General features: G+C 37.1%; 1 protein-coding gene across 1 annotated transcript in view; it reads right to left on the reverse strand.

The window, feature by feature from the left end:
* LOC127425333 (CUB and sushi domain-containing protein 2-like) overlaps nucleotides 1-22,568 on the reverse strand; it is a 463,524-nt gene that overhangs the window by 432,207 nt on the left and 8,749 nt on the right. Inside the window, exon 2 of the mRNA XM_051671189.1 lies at nucleotides 1,331-1,547. Coding sequence (XP_051527149.1) covers nucleotides 1,331-1,547 — 217 coding nt within the window. The remainder of the gene's footprint in view (nucleotides 1-1,330; nucleotides 1,548-22,568) is intronic.

Here is a 22,568-nt window from a genome sequence, read left to right on the forward strand (position 1 = left end):
TTGAACAGCCCCTTGTTCACATGACACAGCACTAGCTAAAGTTTCTCAAAGTTACCTCTCAAAAAGACAGACTTTTGTTTCAGTTGATTGTTGGTAAATTTCCACTGTATCCAGCGCTGTTTGTTCTCTGTATTCGTAAATATCCCAATACTGTTTTACTGTGTGAGAAACCACTACAAATGATTCAGTGAGAGAGCGATCCGAACAAATTGTACTGAATTACGAATCGATTCAGACAGTTTTGCAAGCCAGTTTGGCCAATTCACTGAAAAGAACCAACTCAATAGAATTATTCATATGCACATTGGGTATTGCTAGTTCTTTTAAACAGCCAACAGAAATATGGGACACATTTCATGTTTGGTGAAATATTCTGAGAGCAAATGTTTCTCAGGTCAATCGGAGCGCTCATGGTATGCACAGTGTGTATGGCCGTACAGCTGCAGATGCCACTGATTAAGGTCTACTGAGGAACTCTTTTACATTCCAGCTACATCATTAAATTGCATAACCTATTCAAAGAGTCTTAATATATTTTTCATTTCTACAGGACATGCAGTTTAGCCTATACTAACATCGTACTGGCAGGTAAAACTCCTTTTTCAAACAAGGTTGACATTCAAAGAATGCTGTGAAATTGTGAGGCTATGGGAGAGGCTGTCCATGAATCTATGCATACAGTAAAAAAAATAATAATACAAATAAAAAAATTAATCTTCAAAGTGCCCTTGTGGACATATTTTCCCACACACATATTATTAAATAGAAGATGTAACATAAAAAAGGTAGGGAAAAGCAATACCTTCTATACAACTCATTTCATTAGGAAAAATGGTATCTACAATAGGATCTATGAATGCAGGCAAGCTTTTTAAAATGGTAGCGTTGGAATGGAAAACAGGCCCCAAGGACACTCCCCCAGAAGATGTTTTGGTCATTCATTTGAGCTTGAATCATTTTAGTTTCTTCTTATTTTCTGAGTACACAAGGGAGACATTGAGGCTCATGTTGGTGATAGAGTAAAAAGCATTTCAGTGGGCTTTAGTGTTCAGACAGTTAGACATAGGAGTACAAATTATGTCCTTTTACATCACATTAAACGTGTTTTTCCAAACACTGTAGTTTATCCAAAGTTTATACAGTTCACTCTAAAGTTTTAAAACCAAGACCATATGCTACCAGTTGACCATTTCTGTAGCCTACATTATCGTTTGTTTTTTCTACTTTCTGACTGTTAGCAAGAAATGCTAGCAAGCCATTTCAATGTTATCAATTTCTGCCAAAGATTCGATTTGACATTTACACATATAACAATTTTAAATGTATTTACCGTGTCCGTAGGTTTGCTGGACTGGGCTGCCCATCATAAACTGAAAGGATGTCAAAGTCCTCCTCTAAAGCAAAGCCTTGAAATACCAACTGTATCCGGTTGTGCTCCTGTGCCACAATCACCCATGTGCAGTTGGCATAGTTGGGATATCCATACGGGTACCCAGGGCTTTCTATTGTCCCGTTTGGACTGTGTAGTGTGTGACTGCAGTTTTGAGCTGTGGAGAGAGAGAGAAAGAGAGAGAGAGAGAGAGATAATTAATCAAAAAAGTGGATACAAATGGCCTTTCTTTGAGTTGAGAATTAATGTAGTTAATTTGAATAGACAAATACTGCATCAGACTGTACAAATGTGCATGCTATTATTGGTCTAATTTAAAAAGATCTTAACTTTAATAACTTAGAACAAAAGTGTGAATGTTTTTTCAATATTTATTCACTTTTTCAATCAGTAAATCTGCTTGAATATCAACAGAGAGATGTAGAACATTTGCAAATGCTCTGTAATTTACCACCTTCTAGCATGATTAATATTTTTGCCAGTTTTTTTTTTTTAATTATTATTATTATTATTATTAATTTACATGTATTAATGTGTTATTTGATCAAACAGAGTATTTAATCATTTGTTAGTTCAATAAAATGCTTCCATATTAAGAACTTGTCCAAGTAATAATTTAAGAGCAAACCCAAAGTGCATTTAAATAACTATTATTATTATTAAAATTACTATAGTATTAATTTATACTGACCTTTTCTTTTTCCTCTGCAAAGTTATAGAGCACTAATATTAAATTAAAAGAGCCAGTTAAATGAACATATGGTCCAAAATATTAACACTGTCAGCTGCCCTTGCTATTGCCACAGCTCTTTAGTTAATCATTGGTCAATGAGATGTTTCCACGGTAACTCTGGAAAGAAAACAGAAAAGGGGAGTTGATGCCACCCTTGGTTATTAATTTGACTAATTTTAATAACTCAGTACAGAATACACTCAGAATTAATTGCATTTATCTTTTGCATAGTTGTCAACGACCTCTTATAAAATATTGTACTCAATATGAAATTTTAATTACTGTGTGTGACTCCATCAATCAGTGAAAAGCCTGGCCTATATTACTTGTTCTGGACAGGTCTGTACCTTCACTTTAAATAATTGTCCATTTTTTATTTAATAATATTTAATGTTCTCAGATTTCTTTTTTATTTTACCCTTGAAAGCTTAAATAGCTGCTATAGTTACACAGGACCCGACAGTGTAGCCTAACTATTCCCTGCAGTTAATCTTATATTTACATTTATACATTTGGCAGACGCTTTTATCCAAAGCGACTTACAAAAGAGAAATAAAACATCATAAGCGATTCATCTTAAGGAGACAGCGGTACGAACAGTGCTGCATTACAAAGTTTCACTAGCACCAGATAGTAGTATCCAAGACAGATTAGAGTGCAACTATATATATATATATATATATATATATATATATATATATATATATATATATATATATATATATAAGCAATATCACACAAGCAAGAGTGCGATATGGCCCTATATCAGCATTGCTGTGATTCGGCCTTAGGTAATCACAGTAGTGCTGATTTAGGGCCATATAGCATGATTGCGAGTGTGATATTGCAACAGTTCAATGAACAAGTAAATGTAAAAAAATTTTTTTGGAAAAACTGAGTACGGTCACAAAACGCATTTGTCCATGGAACTACTTTCTTACACGACAGATCAGAATCTGCCATTGCTGGTTCATACCAAATGATGTGTCCAAGCCTCTCAAAAACATCACTTCAGAACTACTAGTATCACAGCTTGGGCTGTTTCTAACATGTTATTGGAGAAACAAGGATGTGTGTGTGTGTGTGTGTGTGTGTGTGTGAGAGAGACAGAGTGGGAGTGGGAGAGAGAGAGAGAGAGAGAGAGAGAGAGATGGTGTGTGTGTGAACCTGTTGATGATGTTGTGGTGTGTTAATCAGCTTTCTGAAGATAATGTCATTTTGGTGAAATGCATCCTATTTTCTCAGTGGAAAAACAGCTGTCCAAGCGGGGGTATTCCTCCCTATTTCTCAGTAGCCGGTGCGCAAGAGTCTTTCACTATAGAAAACGCAATGTCCTCTGCCATTTTGTCCTCTCCAATGTGGAAAGTCAGGTAAGAGGTAAGCACCTTGAGTTTGTGTACTTAATCAGTCTGTTGTGTTTCTCAGCTGTGATAAGCCTTAATAATGAAGTTGTTAGTTTAAAGCCATTTAAAGCTATTTCTTAGCTTTAGTAGTATAGTAGTAATACGAGCGATCGTGGAAGTGCTGTTGAATATAAACACTGAATGACGCTGACCAACTGGCTCATATTACACACAAAAATGGTCTTTTGCCTCCACCTGCTGGCTAAAATATGTAATGTCACAAAATTAAATGTAAAGAGACATATCTCTAAACACATCTGCACTGCCTTTACACTTTAGTTTAGAGTGGCACGAACACAAGCGGAGTGATACACACAGTGAAGTGTCCGAGTGATGATGGTGTGAGACCATCAGCACTCATGGAACGTCTCTCGTCCAGTCAGATTCAAGGACCGGAACTAATTGTTATATGTGTGTGTGTGTGTGTGTGTGTGTGTGTGTGTGTGTAATTATATATATATATATATATAAAATAAAAACATATTTTCCATGAGCACTTAACCATGCACTCATAATATAAATATATATATATATATATATATATATATATATATATATATATATATATATATATATATATATATATATTATGAGTGCATGGTTAAGTGCTCATGGAAAATATGTTTTTTTAGCTGTTTTTTGAAGACAGAGAGTGAGTCTGCTTCACGGATGAAGTTGGGAAGGTCATTCCGAGGTACAGTGAAGCCGAAAGTCTGAGAAAGTGTTTTGGTGCCTCTTTGTGTTGTTACAACAATGTGCTGCTCATTAGCCAACTGCAGGCTTCTGGTGGGAACGTAGCTCTGCAAAAATGATTTTAGGTATGCTGGAGCAGACCCAGTGACTGTTCTGTATGCCAGCATCAGAGCCTTGAATTTGATACGTGCATCAACCGGCAGCCAGTGAATCTTTTTAATGGGTGACCTAAATCAAAATTCAAAAGACACATTGGCCAGAAAGAATTTGCAACATATTGTTACTTCCAACTATAATATAAGCTGGTAAGTTTAATGTAACTTTTAAACGATCACAATTAATTTAAATAAATAAATAATTAAAACATGGGAGCAAGGCATCAATTATTGGACAACCATGCTTGTGTAGGACTTTATTTTAACCCTTTAAGCACTGAAGGTGTTTTTAAATATTTCCTGTTTCGGTGACATACCCAAAATTAAGGGCTTATAACTCAACAAAAAAATTAATAAAAAAATAACAAGGGGGGTCAAGTGTTTGGTACTATCATTGTAAAGAAAACTTTTTTCAATTTTTTAATGATATAGATTATGACAAATTCTGAAACTCTCAACCTAAGACCCTTTTTTCAATTCTTTCTGATTTGACATTATATATATATATGGGTGTAAATAAGATGGCTGTGAAAAACTGCTTTTGCTTGGTTCCCAATCATGTCAGCTGTAACTGAGAAAAAAAAAAATTGTGTTGATACGACAAAGCAATCAAAATTAAAAACATAATTTATTCTAGAGTACAAAAACGTCTCCAAGAGTCCAGAAGCCTCTCCAAACAAATAAAACATAATAATTGTATATAAAAACTGATTACACATGCAAACAAAACAATGACTAAAGGTTTGCATAGCATGCAGACATGATTTTAGTAATGAGATTTCACTGAATGAGTGCCTTTAGACATCAGTCTGCATCATTGAGTATGTGTCATGTACTTGGCACCATCTCCTGGTAGCCATTTCTAACATTGTGCTTCATGTGGATTATCTAATGATCTATGCATTACCTTGTGTGTGGGCTTATTTGAAAGATAATCCTATATTTTATGTTCTGTTCATTTTTCATTAAGTTATTAGTGAAAACGTGAACACCTATTCACATAAAACAAAAATGTCATTTACTCAGCGATATTTTTTATTTTTATTTTTTTTTGTCTGATAGTAAAAAAAAAAAAAAAAAAGAGTTTGATGTTTCTACTGATTGCAATTATATGTACAGTGCATTTATATATATATATATATATATATATATATATATATATATATATATATATATATATATTATAAATTATCAAAATGGAACACTTCTGATTTTTCTGCAAATTTCAAAGCAATTGTTCAGTATTTGGTCATAATGCCTACATGCATTGTAAAGTACAGCTTCTAAGCTTTAAAACCATACCAAGTTTGTGTTGGTCAAGAATGTAGTTATTAATATTTAGATCATTTATTTATTTTTTTCTCACCAGTCCCATCCAAGTTTAAAGGGTTTTTCTAGGATGTGTTTACTGGAAAGGAGGAGTTGCCTGTGGCTAATTGTGACAGCCCTGTGTCTTGTTTGGGACGTGGTTTCCAGAGCAGGCTAGATTGACTGCTCTCCCCAAATTGTCTCATTGCACACACCTCTGTTGGGCACCAGTACTTCTTTAAAAGGAGTCACGGACTGGCCCACAGTATAATAAAAAGATTCTCCACCATTTAAAATGTAATACAACAGGCTCACAATTAATATGTAAGGAATTAGCTTAATAAGGGAATTATGATTAATTCACTTATTGAAAGTATTAAGGTATACATCTGATCAATCGGCCATACTGAGTTGATATGATGCATCTATTAACTCTTTAGAGTAAAACTATTATCATGGCTTATTGAAATTAATATCACAAATATGTTTAGATATGGTTCAATCTCAGAGCGTAGACCTTTAAAAAAATCAAGTGACAAGATTATTTATTAAAATATACCACAGTAAAATTATCTTTGAATACAAACAGGACTTTATTGCTAATCTAAAACATCAAACTAACACATATAGACAAACATAAATAAGTTAGTGAGTGAGCTGTAACAGAAGGTGAATCGAAATTTGAACTCGAGTCTAAAGACAATGCCTTGTGGAGCTTCGATACTTCTTTTAGAATAAATAACTCATTTTTTAGGTTGAGTGTAGCAAATTGTTTATATCGAAGGACAAAAGGAGAGTGTCTTTGATTTCATGGCATGAGGTGTTTCTTCAGAAGAGTGGTCTTCAAGTCATGTGAATAATTATTAGCATGTGTGTTTTTGGGTATGTGCTATCTGGACAAGTCTCCTTTGTTCATTTTATTGGCCAGATGTGGGTCATCTCAGACTCCTTGGCACCAGCAGAGGAGAGTCTTTCATTTATAACATTGAGGAATTTTCGGTGTGGATTGCAGGGCCTCCGTATTGGTTTCTTAATCACTTTTCTGCCTTCAAGTCACTACAACATGACATTTATTTCTGTTGTGTTTTAATCTATATTTTGTTAATAAATCCTTGAGTTTATTTTTGGCAAAACATGTCCCTCTCTTTTGTTGCATCCTTTGAGCCATGGGTCGTAACAAAATGGGGGCTCATCCTTTTGTATTTATATTATTTTGGGAAATGAACTAGCTGGCGAACGTGTGTGGGCTAATTTGCCTACATCTCCCATAGTTTCATCTAATGGTGCTCAAGTGCTTGAACAGTGCCCAGCGGCGTTAGACACTGCGTGTGTAGCAACCTGTGCTATGACTCGAAGGACTAAGAGTGAAATGGTTGATCAACCAAAAGTATAGTGAATAAATTGTGTAGTCTTTTGCCTATGCCTAATTTATCTGCTTTGTCTTTGCCTGTGTCTGCAGATGAGTTAGTAAAGAGCAACGTTCTGATTCATCCTTGGCTGAGTTGTTTGGTAGTGCTGTCCTTTAGGATGAGGTGCCTAACATCGCTCAAGGGTATTTTTTGCAGGATGGGATTTTGTTGTGGAAGTGGGTGCCCCATGGCAATGATTTTGTTGGGTATGCTATTGTTCAAGTAGTGGTTCCCAGAAAATTCAGAAATACATTGTTGGAAGACGCGCACGATCAATCTTGTCATTCTGGAGTGCATAAGACTTACGATTGCATGTTATATTTTTTTGGCCTCGTTTAAAACATTTCAGCTTACATTAAAAAGTGTCACACCTGTCAGTTAACGAGTAAGCCAAATCAGAAATTGAAACCGCTCTGTTGCATCCCATTACAGCGATTGGTGAGCCCTTTGAGCATCTCATTGTTGATTGTGTGGGCCCTCTACCATGTTCTAAATCTGGTAATAATTACTTGCTGACTGTAATGTGTTTGAATACACATTTTCCTGCTGCTTATCCACTGCGTAATATCACTTCTCGCTCGATAATAAAAGCTTTGTCACAATTTACTGTATGTCTGTTTTTGGTTATTCCCAAAATTATTCAAAGCAACCAGGGTACTAACCTTATCTCTCACCTGTTCCAACAAGTTCTGAAAAAGCTGCGAATTAAACATAACCTGTCTAAACCATGCGCAAAACCAGGGTGCGCTGGAGAGATTCCATCAGACGTTGAAGTCTTTCCTTCATGCTTGTTGTGTACAGTTGGACAGGGACTGGGAGGAGGGTTTACCTTGGCTGTTGTTGGCTGCATGAGAGGTGGTACAAGGAAGTTCCCGGTTTAGTCCCAAAGATCTAGTCTTTTGACACAAAGTATGTGGACTTTTGGCTGTGCTTCACAACCCCAGTAAAATCTCTGAGCCTCCAAAAAAATTGCTGTTTTATGCTTATGGGTTTAAACAGACTCGTTCAAGCCAGAGAGTTGCCAGAGTTAAACTCGAAAAACACCAAGTCATGAATTTTCTGAATGATCACACTGTCGAACGTCTTATTTTTGAACTGGGAGATCAAGTTCTTATTTTCCGTCCTATAGTTTGCTCTCCTTTTGAGGCTAAGTTTGATGGCACATATGTCATGGAGCGTAAAGTGAGTGATGAAAATACGAAAAAATCAACTCAGTTGTGTCACATTAATTTAATGAAGCCCTACTATGAAAGCAAGTCTGATTCAGTCAATTGAAACCTTGTTCATCCCACTCTCTCTGCCATTTCAGTTTTTTGATGTTGTAGCATCTGGACCAATCAGACACACAATTATTCATTATTTAATTAATAATCCAACAGACGTCTCAAGACCGTAACAAGAAAAGGTCCAAGTAGGCCAAAAGCAGACTCCGAGATGTCTGCTCTCCCACTGATCATTATCAGCTTTTGCTCCCCTTTTGCTGACACTGGTCCAACAACTAGTGGACCTCAGAGACATTCCAGGTGGGGGAAGGTAGCCACATGCAAAAGCAAAGGAATGTGGGGAAAGTAAACTCACTCCATTCCCCCATAGGAAAGACACATATAGCCCATAAAATGACTTTTCTTCATTAATTTATAGACAAACTGTTCTATAAATGAACATGCATATCCCCAGAACATTGTGTGTATGATTATTACTGTCTCGTATAGTGTCTTTTGTACTGTATACCATTTTATGCATGCTTTATGACAGAACCACTAGATAATGTAAAATTATTGGTATCATGCTTCCTATCAAATTAATCCTTGTGTGACACTCTGCACATTGGTGTATCTCACCGCCTTAAAGCATGCATTGAATGCTTGTTATATTAATCAGAGCATAAAGGGGCACAAACTGCTAGCTTACTCCAATCATGCAAATGAGTCAGCTTCCAAACAAAGGAACTTTTCCTGCTGGAAAATTGCACCTTTCTCATTGATCAAACCAAACTCGAGAGGAGTGACCTCCCTTAGGAGTTAAAGGGCATTGTCGGAGTGACCTCTCTCTCTTCTCTCTCTCTCTCTCTCTCTCTCTCTTCTTCTCCTGGTTGCTGTTCGTGTGGGACCGGAAACACCCATTCTGACCGCGAGGTCGCGGGCCGGCAGGCCTCAAACACATCAATCCACGTGTAACTTCCTCAACCATAATGGAGTCAAACTAACACTGCAAGTTCATCATAATTTCTTCATTCAACGCGGAAGAAATTGATTGTAACTTCAACACCATCGACTCAAGGAACCATCAAGACTTTCTCCTCAGACTGCATCCAGGTGCTCTCTCAACAGCCAATGCATTGCAAGTATCATACAAATAACTACCTAAACAGAGGTTTAGTATAAGCTGTGAACCCCTTTGTTAACAAAGGTGCTTTGAAGTAAGAACTGATGGTTCTTTCAGATGGTAAAATGACTCTTTTCATAGCTGCATTCCCCTGTTCTGTTCCGGTTTCATTCACTTTCACTTTTCCATTTCCCATGTATGCGTGATTTGTGTGTATGTGTTTGTTTAGATTAGTTATGTGTTTGTGATTTAGTTAAATAAAGCTTTTGTGTACATTCTTGTGAGTTGATTCTGGTCTGCTTGTAAATCAACGTCAATTTAACGATTTGATCACAGCTACATGCTAAGAAAAAGTTATTTTTCTGTGGTCACGAAAAATATCCTTTCTGAGTTGATATTTTTAGTTGATAGACGATCAATACTGAGTGTTCGCTGGACGAACAGATTAATTGATTGTAATATTAATTCAGCTACATCAAGTTAATTCTATTAACTGATCCAAATATTTATAATTAATTATAACGAGTTATGATTATTTATTCATATTTCCCTTTTGAGCTAGTTTGCTACAGTGTAGTTCTGACATAGTGGGTGGGGAGAAGTAGGATATTGATCCAGATGACTGCGTTTTGTGTGGTCGATTGAATAATTGAGAGTCATTGAAAAGGCTAGATTTCATTCTTAGTAATTTGCCTCCTTTGCAACACGCAGGGTTAAGTGTGTTTTTGCTTAGTTTTCCAGACGTGTTTGGAGATACGAAGTCACAAACAGACTGGGCGGAACATGATACTGATATGGGGAATGCTAAACACATTAAACAGCATTTTTATCATGTCTCGCCAGATAAATGTGAGATAATGGATGCAGAAATTAAATACATGCAGGAGTATGACATAGCTGTACTGTCTTTTTTCAAGTTGGGCATCTCCATGTCTTGTTGGAAAACCAGATGGGTTGGTGAGATTTTGCACTCATTTTAATAAACTTAACAGTGTAACTAAACCAGATTGTTTTCCACTTCCATGGTTGGAAGACCGTGTTGATCAGGTAGGTTCAGCTAAATTTTTAAGTTTGACTTGTTAAAAGGCTACTGGCAAGTGCCTTTGAGCCAGCGAGCTCTGGATATTTCTTCCTTTAGCACTCCGTCAGGCCTCTAATCTTACAAAGTCATGAGTTTTGGTTTACGGAATGCCCCAGCTACGTTACAGCACCTCATGAACCGTGTAATTTCAGGTCTTGAAGGATGTGCAATATATCTGGATAATCTTGTTGTGTTCAGCGATAGTTGTGACATGCATATAAAATGCATTTGTTCAGTTTTCACACGCTTGTCTGAGGCACGGCTCATGGTCAATTTAGCAAAGTGTGAGTTTTCTGGGTCCACCATGACGTACCTTGGAAAAGTGGTGGGAAATGGTGTTCCGTTTTTGGTGGGAAAAACAGAATTTTAGCCGGTGCAGGCTAAAATTCAGGCCATTCAAAATTTCCCCTCTCCAATGGCCAAAAAGGAACTTGCGAGGTTTTTGGGTTTAGTGGGCTATTATCGTTCTTTCTGTCATAATTTTTCCACCGTTGTAGTGCCACTTACTGATCTTTTGAAGGGTAAGTCAAAGTTTGTCTGGTCTTCCAATTGTGAATTGGTGTTTGAAAATGTCAAATCGTTGTGCTCTTCTCCTGTCCTTGTGGTGCCATGCTTTGACAGGCCATTTTCCCTGCAGGTGGATGCCAGTCATGTCGGAGCCAGTCATGTTTATTTTCGCAAAAGTTCAACTCGTACCAACTTAACTACTCTGTTGTAGTTAAAAAGAAGTGTTGGCTCTTGTTTGGGCATTACAGCATTTTGCTGTTTATGTTAGTTAAGTCTGCCTGTTGTTGTTTATATGGATCATAATCTGACGTTCTTGAACTCTCTTCAGAGTCCCAACCAGAGACTTATCCACTGGTCTTTGTTTCTGCAGTAGTTCTGCCTTGACATTCAAGACATTCGAGGCTCAGAAAATGTTGTGGCTGATGCATTGTGACGCGCCCCTATGTATGAAGAATATATGCGGCCCATTTAGTCATTTTTTGGTTTTTCTAATTATGTTTTGGCCCGTTGCCGGCTGTCCCTGGTTTTTACAGGTAATGTACAGGGATATCCTTATTGTTTTTTACAGGGATTCTTGACAGAGCCCCTGTTTTATGAGGAGGGGTGTGATGGCCCTGTGTCTTGTTTGGGACATGGTTTTCAGCTCAGGCTAGATTGACTGTTCTGCCCAAATTGTTTCATTGCACACACCTGTGTTGGCCACCAGTACTTTAAAAGGAGCCATGGACTGGTCCACAGTAGAGACAGAGCAAGGGTTGCATATTTTGTTTGGACTTTTTTGTTTGCAATTTAGGTTTGAACACTCACAACATCGCTACAGCACATTACATTTCCATGTATTCGTATTGCATTACATCACTAACTTTACTGACAATTACACATGACATTTTTTTATTTTTTTTGGTACTTTAATATATAATTTTATTTATTTATCACACATTATACATTTTTGCACATATACAGTGAAATTCTTTTTTTCACATATCCCAGCTAAGCTGGGGTCAGAGTGCAGGGTCAGCCATGATATGGCGACCCTGGAGCAGATAGGGTCAAGGGCCTTGCTCAAGGGCCCAACAGTGGCATCTTGGCAGTGCTGGGGCTTGAACCCCCAACCTTCTGATCAGTAACCCAGAGCCTTAACCGCTGTTTTGTTTTGTTTTTGGCAAAGCTCGTGTGTCCCTCTCTTTTGTTGCATCCTTTGAGCCATGGGTCATAACACTAATTTATATACCATTTAATTATCTGCCAATTTATTGCCAATACTTTTCTCAGTGGGACTAAAGCTTTTTTGTGAATACATCTTTGAATCTTTGAAAATAAGCATTGAAACCAAACCTGAATCCAAAATAGTGCAAATGGATACCAAATCCTAGAGTAGCACAGTTTATCTGTTTATTAGATTCCTAAACTGATCAGAATTGATGTGGGGTAAACTGATTAAAATAGCATTAGGAATACACAATTAGAGGACATCTGTTATCTTAAATTGCATATTCCATGAAAACAAATCCAACATCCCAGTAAATAAATGTGAACTCCGCTTGTATAGCACACATATTTCTCTAACATATTGGAGTGAAGATTACACTGCGATTAGTCTTAATGAAAAATCAAGCTCTATCAGCATGTCACATATGCACAAATATGCAGTGTTTACCGAATGCAAACACAATGTGTCATGAAGACATTTCAAACTACTTAATGCAAAAATTCGATAAGCTCAAAATGAATTGCAATAAAATAAATAAATACATTTTCTATAGCATATACACAGCCTGCTGAGGTTTTAGAGGATATCACCCCAACAGAAATGGGATTTCGATTTCTTAGAAAAGCTTTGCCTACTAGCATAGAATTTTAATAATTAAGTTAAATGTATCGGAATAAGGAAAAACCTGAGGTGCTTTTTCTTAAACTAAGCATTTCTTTAAAAAATGCTGGAAAACAGTTTGGTAAGAGTGGTATTTAGATAATCCACCTTTGGCCAGTGGCCATTTTCTGTGCATTTTTTCTAATGATAATTGGAAAAGGCAGTTTAGGATTTGGAGAATGCCTATCACTGTGTTTAAATGCTTGGTGTCTGTGATAAAAGGACTTTTGACAAACTATTTAGGCTAGAAAGTGTCACCATATAAGATGTGAAGCAGCGAGAGCAGGAATTAATTTGGGAGTTAATGTGCTTGTGGCTCTTTAAGATTCATTTCAAACTAGTTTTCTGACTCATACTCGACAAGAGTATATTTATAATCAACCTTTCTCTTTTTGGGTAGACATTTTACATTAAGCCCTAGGTATTCTTCCATTTTGACATGGAATGTCATCGTAGCATCTGCGTATGATCAAACGTGAGCCTGTCAAAGCACACTCCACAAAACTGTGCTCGCATACACAGGCAGTTGGCGCATGCGCGCCACGACTGCTATGAGACACCAGACTTTCTCTTCAGGAGTTTAGACCCATAAAGATGTCTTTATATTCCTTCAGACTTGAGTTATACAAATGCAGGTATCTTCTGACCTCCTCATATGCGCTCTTGTCTTGCACATCCACTGTTATTGTTTTTACCTTCATCTCCTGATGTTGGTGGTGATTACATCTTCTTCTAGCGCTTTGTGACGGTAATGGCTCAAAATGTAAATGTTGCCACCTTTTCGACCCACTAATTAGTGCAAATAACTCCAGGTGCATGCACATTGGTTAGAAAAATCAGGCTACATGCATTCAGTGCTTGTGCACTCTGCTGATGACGAAATTTGCGTCACGTCTCCTGTGTTGACCTTAAATGGACTAAGATATAAAGTAAGAGACATTTGTCCTTGCCTGGTCATCTAATCAGCATTACACAATTTTGCACAACAGACAGTGCTTTCTCCCTGGAGCGAGCTGATGTGAAGGCCGACAATATACATTGTCTAATTAGCATAGTACATCGTGATGAATAGAACCTCATGATTCCTTCATTACAAACCTTTATCATGGAACAAAAGTCAATAGTTTACTTAATTTTTATGTGAAATGGCACCGATAGAAGTCACAAAAACAATGCAGACTCACACAACACTGAACAAGAGGCTAATAGTCTTAACCATGGCTATCAACAGAAACAATACCAATATGTGTTGCACACAACAAAGACATCGGTAGCTCAGACAAACCCTGTCGTATCCACATACAGTGGCTGACTCAGATCTTGATATAAACCAGAAACAACTACAATTTGTTGGTCAATGTGACTATTGTGAAGGAAACTGCTCAGAAATGCAAATACAGACCCTTACTGGAAGCTGAGAGTAACAAAGGGCATGCTGAATACAGGATGGGATAGAATCATGAGCATTGGTCTTGTGTTCTGCATTCATAACAGAGTGTCTTCAAACCAGAACAAAGGCATAGGGTTGATCTGATCAAGGTGGAAGTATCATTGACCACCTTTAAATATGTTTGTCCCACACCTCCAGCTACATTTAGACTCTTTGATGGTTTGAAATACAAATTATTACTATTTAATATGGCAATCCTCATTCTACCCATTATCAGTAGATAAATAAATCACATTATGTTTGCATGTTTATATATAAATATATATATATTAAAACTTCCCTTCTACTACCACCAGATATCACTGAAGTAGGCCTCCTGAGAAATCACACCTGTCTCTGTGACAGTCATATGCTTTGTAAGTGGAAAAAAAAAAGAGTCAGGGGGCCAGCCATTCAGAAAACTAGCCAGTCTGAAACTTTCTATGCCTGTCAATTAAAGTTTTGGGTTTTGAGAGAGGGTGTGTTTTTAAAGTTTTCAAAATGGTGGAAGTTAGAGTAATTGACAAAATTGATTACAGCACTCAGTTGTTGAATTTATTGGTTGATGGCAAGGTACAAAAGGAAGATTGTGTGTGAGTCTAAGGTGTTATTGCAGAGTTGTGCAGATGGCCACTGCTTTGAATCTTGAAAGAGAGTCCCACACAGTCAAAACCTCTCTGTGAAAGGATACGGTTATGTTGACATGCAAAACATTCTGGCACAAAATTATACTTCAAAAACAACGATCCATGAGCCAGCTTTAGCATATTAGTGGAGTGAAGCGAAAATAAAAGGAGCGCTTTGACCTTGTTTAGCATGACTGCAGAGACCACCTCCAGAGTCAACCAATGTTTGTTTTGCCTCCGCTGTTGTTTTGCTGCTACGGGGCTACAGCACCTCGGCATGACACTTTGATAAATCGATTGCTGCTGAGCCGAACTACGTCAGGACAGCAATCCTTCAGAGTGCTTGCAATCAGAGATCTTGGGAGGGAAAGATATTGAGAAGGGGATGGGGGGTACAGGGAGGGGGGCAAGAGGGGGAATTATGTATGAGCAGCTGGTCTGTACTTTGCACACCTCTTTAACTAGGAAACAGTCAACACCATGACATTCGTTGGAATATTACACCAGTCTGCGTTATTGGCAGGAAATCACAATTTCATTGACAGAGATTATTCCATAAAGCTTTTGATATGTGCCTGATTACATATGACATCACCCTTCCTTGCCAAAGCACAAAGCATTGGACCTAACCCTGGAATTGGTGTATGTCTTTGCATGAAATTGTTTGGCAATAACATTAGTTTCACATAAGATAAATTTAATTTGTATCCCTGTTATCTGCCTTGGTTCTTGCATTAAAGCAATACAGACTGAACATGCACTCTTCTGATTTGCTTTCACCCTCTCTTATGCCTCTTCTTGTGTCAAGCTTTTTCTCTCTGCACTTGTCTCCCCTTCCATCTGTTCACATATTCAGTTCGTTGTCCTTATTATCCTGTTAGTTTCCTCATGTCTCTAGCTCCAGGCAGACCAGGCTGATGTGAATGGTGGATTGGTCCTCCCAGCTATATATGCTTAATGATCCAGTCTAGCTAACACATGGGTACTAATGAAATGGGTACTAATAATTGGAGTTGGGAATTGTTAAGCCACGGTCACACCATACTTTGCACTCCAGTGACTTCCATTTAAATGCATCCAAATGCTGGAGACTGGAAATGCAAGCTTTTGTAAATAAATGTTGCATTCCATTTTGTAACAAAGTTTAAGTTTGGTGAACTCCCACCTGCGAATTTGGATAACACAAAACATGTGACCAATGAAACATCACACACTGACCTTTTGGCTCAATACAAATTATAGCCTATATTATAAAGCTGCAAGTGTTTTCATCATTGCATGAAAGTAAGTAGATGGTATATTTTAACATTATGAATATAATACTATTTGTTATTTGTGATTATTTATTATTTATTGAAATCAGAAGCCTTCTATAGTGACATCATACTTAATATTTAAATGAGTTCTTTAAAATGGGCTTAGTGAGAGTTCAGACATAGCCATTGCATGTGAAATATCCCAAATGTAAATCTATAAATCCTTTTCTACAATGTAAAGGCTTGATTAATTGCATATAAATTAGATTATATGACTGGACACTCCAGGAAATTTACCAAGCCATGTCGGCATTAACGAATTAATGTCCATGAGAAAAGCCATAGAACGATTCGTAAATTCACATTTCCAATGTGGATTTCTGAGCTCTTTTTATGTTTGCGATTAACTGGGCGAGTGCAAAAATGTTTCCTCATCCAAGTAAGGACAGGATTACACTACACAACTTTAATGTCGGTTTTAGCCCCGATTTTTAGGTAGGCTCTAGTCTTCAGATTTTGTGAAATTCAAAGTTGGAGAAAATCGCGTAATGTATGAAAGGTACCAATTCCATCTAGTTGGAGGACATTAAACATGTTTGATATTTTTGAGCTGACTATCCATGACAAGAGGAAATCTCGTAGTGTATGATGCACCATGACTCAAATTTAAGTCATATGGTAGCCAACGGAAACTGAGTGTGTGGGGCATTGAAGCTCAAGAAACAGAAATGGCAAACAAGCACAAAAGTGGAGTTTAACTTTTACCACAACTCACCACCAACTCGCGTTGCAGTCTTTAGAGACAATGCTGGCTGTGTCTTGCCACCACCAAAATAGTCCGTTTCTTTCGCGACTCAGAACATAGAGTAGCAGCAACAACAACAGCAGCATTTTTCTGTATTAATGATATTTAAATATGTTACGTGTTTCTTAATCTAGTGCTGTCAGTAATTATTTTTTAATTGCCTGATTTTTCACAGTTAATCGTGGTGCTGAAATTTCCTCTATATATACTTCTTTTCTTGTCAAAATGCATTTATTTCCTTCTTAGGAAAGAAAACAAAACAACATATAACAATAATTCTTTATTGACATTTTCCAAACAAAGCCTTCCACACCATAAATATAGAAATGTATTAAAATAGCACAAATTAAAGTAACATTAAACATTTTGTTAAGTGTAAGTGGGAGGTTGACTAATTGAAAGAACTAGTCCCCCAATATTCATTGCAATGTGCATTAAATCTCTCCACAATATCAATCAGCTGGCAGACTATGGCTATCTGCTTTGCTACAGCAATTGTGCAGCTGCATTCATGATAAAAGCGCTACTTTAAACACTACATTTTTGTGGTAGCTAAGACTTGACGAGCCTCTGTGGTAATTAAATTGTGAATTACAGAGGCTGCAAAGTAGTTGATTTCTGTCACAAGTCCCATCTGGACTTGTTTAATACAACATATGGCGCTGTACAAATATCCCCATCATTTCATCACTGACACGGCTGTTGTGTGTGTTTGTGGTGTGTGTGTCAGTTTAATGACTCTGGGCGGACACATCACAATGGTTCAGCACTGCTCCAACCAGTGTTTATGCTGGTTTATGCTATATTAACGGTAAATGCGGTAATCACTATTAAGAAAAATTAACGCGTTAACTTTTTTAATTAATCACATGCTTTAACGTGTTAACTATAACAGCTCTGCCTAAAACGGAAGTATTTGTGATCGGACCGGATGAACTTGACATTTGGGTAGTGTGATGCCCAGTTTTGTCTGTAGCAATTTTCAAAGTCGATAAGTGTATGACGCCTAATATTTTAAAATCTGTTCACATTTTAAAATTTGTGTAGTTTTATTCAGCCTGATGAAAGCAGACATTCCAGAAACATTTATGTAAATGGAACTAATTACATTCATTCAGTTTCATTACTTTTTTTAGTTTTAAAACAGGTTCTGTTCTCAGCTCTACTAATTATAAATTTTATAAAAGATATTTTAGTCGTTAAGATTCCTTGGAATAAAATGTAAATGAAGCACAAAGTAAATACCACATGTCGTGCTTACAGCATGGTTACTACTCATTAGCATGTGCTTTGAAACCACGTGTCATACTTTGTGAATTGGGTCAGTACTAATTTCATCACTCCACCTGTCTTCCTGCACCTGTGTAGTTTAAATATCTAAAAGAGAGAGACATGGATTTGAGCAAACATCCAGTTTAAACTTCACTCTTCTGACTCTAAGTTGAAGATAATGCTTTCCTAGCCAGAGCAGGTAATCTTTGCAATCTCTCCAAATGCATTCCTTTTAGCTCTTCCGCCATAGCTCCACTGTAAATTGGGCACCTAAGAGACAAATGGGTCTGACTCACCAGTTTCCATAAGCACTTTAAATCGATCAAATTTCAGTTTTTTAAGGACCAGTGGAAAATGCCATTATGTTACACAATGCCAACAAGGCAGATGTGAATGGGGAATTCAAATATGCCAACACAAGAGGAATAACAGCCTTCTTAGTGCCACAAATCTCTCCATGTACAGCCACCAGCCTTCTGATGTGTCAGGACATTTGGCATCAAAGTCTGTCATATCTACATTAACCGTAGAAAGCCTGCCATTACAATGGAAATCAGCAACCTCTGTCCTGGGTAAATCCATTCATTACTCAAATGTTTGTGTGAGGTGATTGTGGAGACCATTAATAGCAAAGCAAATGCAGTGGAAATAGGAGAAGATTGTCTCTGCTCTAGTGAGGCGGCATCACTGCTGTTTTAGATGGGTCGAGTAGCTAATGGGGCCAACACAACAATCAGAGCAGCTGGCCTCAGTGTGGCACATCCAGGTGTATGAATGATTTGGCACTAAGATGTTTCCAGTACCTCTTATTAAAATTAAAAACACTCATGTCTGCAATAATCTACCACAACCTAGTGCAAGCCTTATAACATACAGTACATAGTGATACCTACGTATTGCATTTACACTACCAGTCAAATGTTAGGACACACTTGACTGAATGTATGTTTTTTTCATGACCTTAAACACATTTTAATCTAAAGGTTTATGCTTAAATGGTTGAGATTAGTTTTGTAGACAAATATCAAATGTTCCCATTTAACATTTTTTTTAAGATTTTTTTTTTTTTTGTTACCACGTAATCCCTTTCTATTTTTGTTATTTTATAGATTTTATGTATTTTTGTTTTATTATTATTATTATTATTTATTTTGTATTATTATTATTCAAAAATGTGGAAAAATGGTAATGATAATTCTGAATTCAAACTTTTGACTGGCAGTGTCAAAATCAAGATCAAACCCTTCAAAATGTCAATGCTTATAAAGTTCATCATTCATTGCATGAAACATCAAACATGCACAGACACATGATTGCAAGTAATCTCTTCTATATATGTCTTTTATTATCATGGGCATAGTCTCAGACACCTCGGTGTTAGGTTCACATTAAATATGCATTCACAATGTCTATAGTTACAGCTAAAACATGCTGTTGTGTTTGCTTAAGGCAAATGCTTTAATTCAGCTTGGGAATGAAAATAATGTTAGCATGTAAAGGTGACTGAGACATTCATTAAATCATGAATATTTCAGGTTGAAGTTTTGTTTCATTGCCATGAGCATGGAACGGCCTGAAATGGACAGGGTGGCCTTAATAGCTCAGTGTTTCACAGAGATGTTCCTGACAGAGCAGAGAGAACACCCAAGGAGTGCATTTCAGGCAGGATTTACCACACTTTCAGCCCCATTACAGAGCCACAATGGCCTAGTGTTCAGATCTAGCATGGGTCTTCAAAATTGCATCGCAAAGCAGTGCATTTCTTCTCTGCCATTGTTTTCAAACAAGTTAGTATAGATTCTCTTTAAACAGACCTCCAGTTCCTTTAATCTGGGTCTGAATGAGGGGGTGAGCAGGGAATTAATGTTTCCCTGTTTATTTGCTGTGCACTCAGGCTGACACAGTATGAAGGTATCCCCATGCCAACAGGTGAGACAGAGAATAGACTTTAATAAAGGAATCTCTGTTGCCCCCACACTGACCGTCATTCTGCTAAATCTACCCTTCTCCCTTTACCTCTATTCCAGATAATGAGTGTTTACAAGCACACTAATATGCTGATAACAACCAAAATCAGCTTATTAAAAAAATAGTAACACTGTACAATAAGGTTTCATTTGTTAACATTAGTTAATGCATTAGTTATCATGAACTAACAATGAACAATATATGTTTTACAGCATTTATTCATCTTAGTTCAGGTTAATTTCAACATATAGTAACACATTTTTTTAAATAAAAAGTTGGATTTAATGAACAATTGTATTTTTATTAACTAACATTAACTAAGATTAATAAATGCTGTAAAAATATATTGTTCATTGTTTGTTCATGATAACTAATACATTAATTAACTTTAACGAAAGGAACCTTATTGCTAATTGTTACCATAAATTCTATAAAAAAAGTATTGTTCATTGTTAGTTCATGTTAACTAATGTTGTTAACTAACATTAACAAATGTAACCTTATTGAAAAGTGTTACCAAAAAAATTGACAACGTAACAAACTTGCATTTGCAAAAGAGTTGAAATCATCGGTTATTCTCTGCCTTTGATGTCAAAACATAAACAGGCATGCACAGCACACTTAAGAACTTCGGTAAAGGTGCTTACATGCAACGCATATCCAGTTAATGGGAAAAATATATGTGTGCCGATCAGTTTTTACATGTAAACCATTTAATGACGTTTGCATGACCACACATGTTGTCGGCTTACTAAGCAAGACAACATGTGATGTAAATGTGCTCACTGTTCAGAAACCAAAATACTGAATACAGTTGCAGGTAAAAGTGTGTGAACCCTTTGGATTTCTGCAAAACATTTGGACATACATTTCCTGATCAATGTGTGCCACATTTGCAACTGTTGTTGATACATTTTGATTACGTACATTTGGATAGATATTCAGTATGATCAGTCTAATTTATTTGATTTATTTTTATCCATTCTTATGTTGCTCTCTACTGAGTCTTATTGCTCATCTTCCAACCTTACTTTGGTTGCCATCTACGTGTCACTAGATCAATGCTGCTTTAGTAATAGAATAATTGAGGTAGTAAAGAACTGAAATGATCATCTGAAGAATGCTATTGATTGGCTTCTAGAGAGTAATGACTGACTCTCTTTGCCAAGCATAGTTTAATGATTCCAATTGTCTCTTGAACTTAAGTTGGGCATTCAGAGTGAATAGCCACACAGTCAGCATGACATCACTTCCTGAATGTGTCCAGGCTGTGTATCTGGTGAATTATACTCCTGCTTTTGTCCTCCTACCCAGTTCTCAAAACCTACAGTGACAGATCTTTGATTTCTTACCAAAAAGTATACCAACAAGTCACAGTATTTCCAATTTGTCCTGTCATGGCACCCCAAAAAGCCACATACAGTATTTTGATTCCAGTATATCACAGATTTCTCCTCCTGGACAAAGAACAAGCACAGCCTGACTAGGGGTGTAAGAAAATATTGATACATTTGAGTATCATGATATTTGTTTTGCAATACTGTATCGATTCTCAAAAACACTGTATTGTTTTTTAATTAATAGTTTACCTCCAAAGATTTGTGGCAGTGGCTCATTTTGTGTTGTGTTTAAACCCCAGACTGCTAGATAGCAGTGTTGTTATCACTGAACGTAAACTGTGACAGGAAGTAGCATAAGGGTGCACCGTTAACATTAGCATTAGCAAACCTCGCTAACTAGTAATGTTAACACAGATGGAAGACGAAAGAGTTATACAGGCTCCCGCGGTGTACAGATCTGAAGTGTGGACTCATTTTGGTTTCCACAATAAGGAAGGCACCAAGGAGATCGACAAGAGCCATACTGTTTGCAAAATGTGCCATGCCAAAATCAAATACTCGGGGAACACAACGAATCTGAGAGCACACATAGCATTCTGATGTACAGCTAATGGAACAGCAAACGGCTAATGTTAAATGAGTGGATCCCTATCAACTCACTCTGGAACAAGTTCACACACCAAAGTTACCAATGACCTCAACTCGTGCAACCAAAATAAACAATACTTTATTTAATTTGCAAAGATATGCGCCCTCTCAGTGTTGTAGAGAATGAAGGCTTCCGTAATATGGTGAATACAATGGAGCCTCGTGACACAATACCCTCCCGACAACACATCACTGACATTGCTGTGCCCAAGTTGTACAAAGAGGTAAAAATGAGAGTGCTGAGAGAGTCGCTTTGACATGCGACGCTTGGACATTGAGGGCCACTGAATCATATGTAACCATAACAGTGCATCACATAATGGATGAGTGGAATCTGGACTCGTATGTGC

This window comes from Myxocyprinus asiaticus, chromosome 34 (assembly GCF_019703515.2).
Source record: "Myxocyprinus asiaticus isolate MX2 ecotype Aquarium Trade chromosome 34, UBuf_Myxa_2, whole genome shotgun sequence".
Classification (NCBI taxonomy): domain Eukaryota; kingdom Metazoa; phylum Chordata; class Actinopteri; order Cypriniformes; family Catostomidae; genus Myxocyprinus; species Myxocyprinus asiaticus.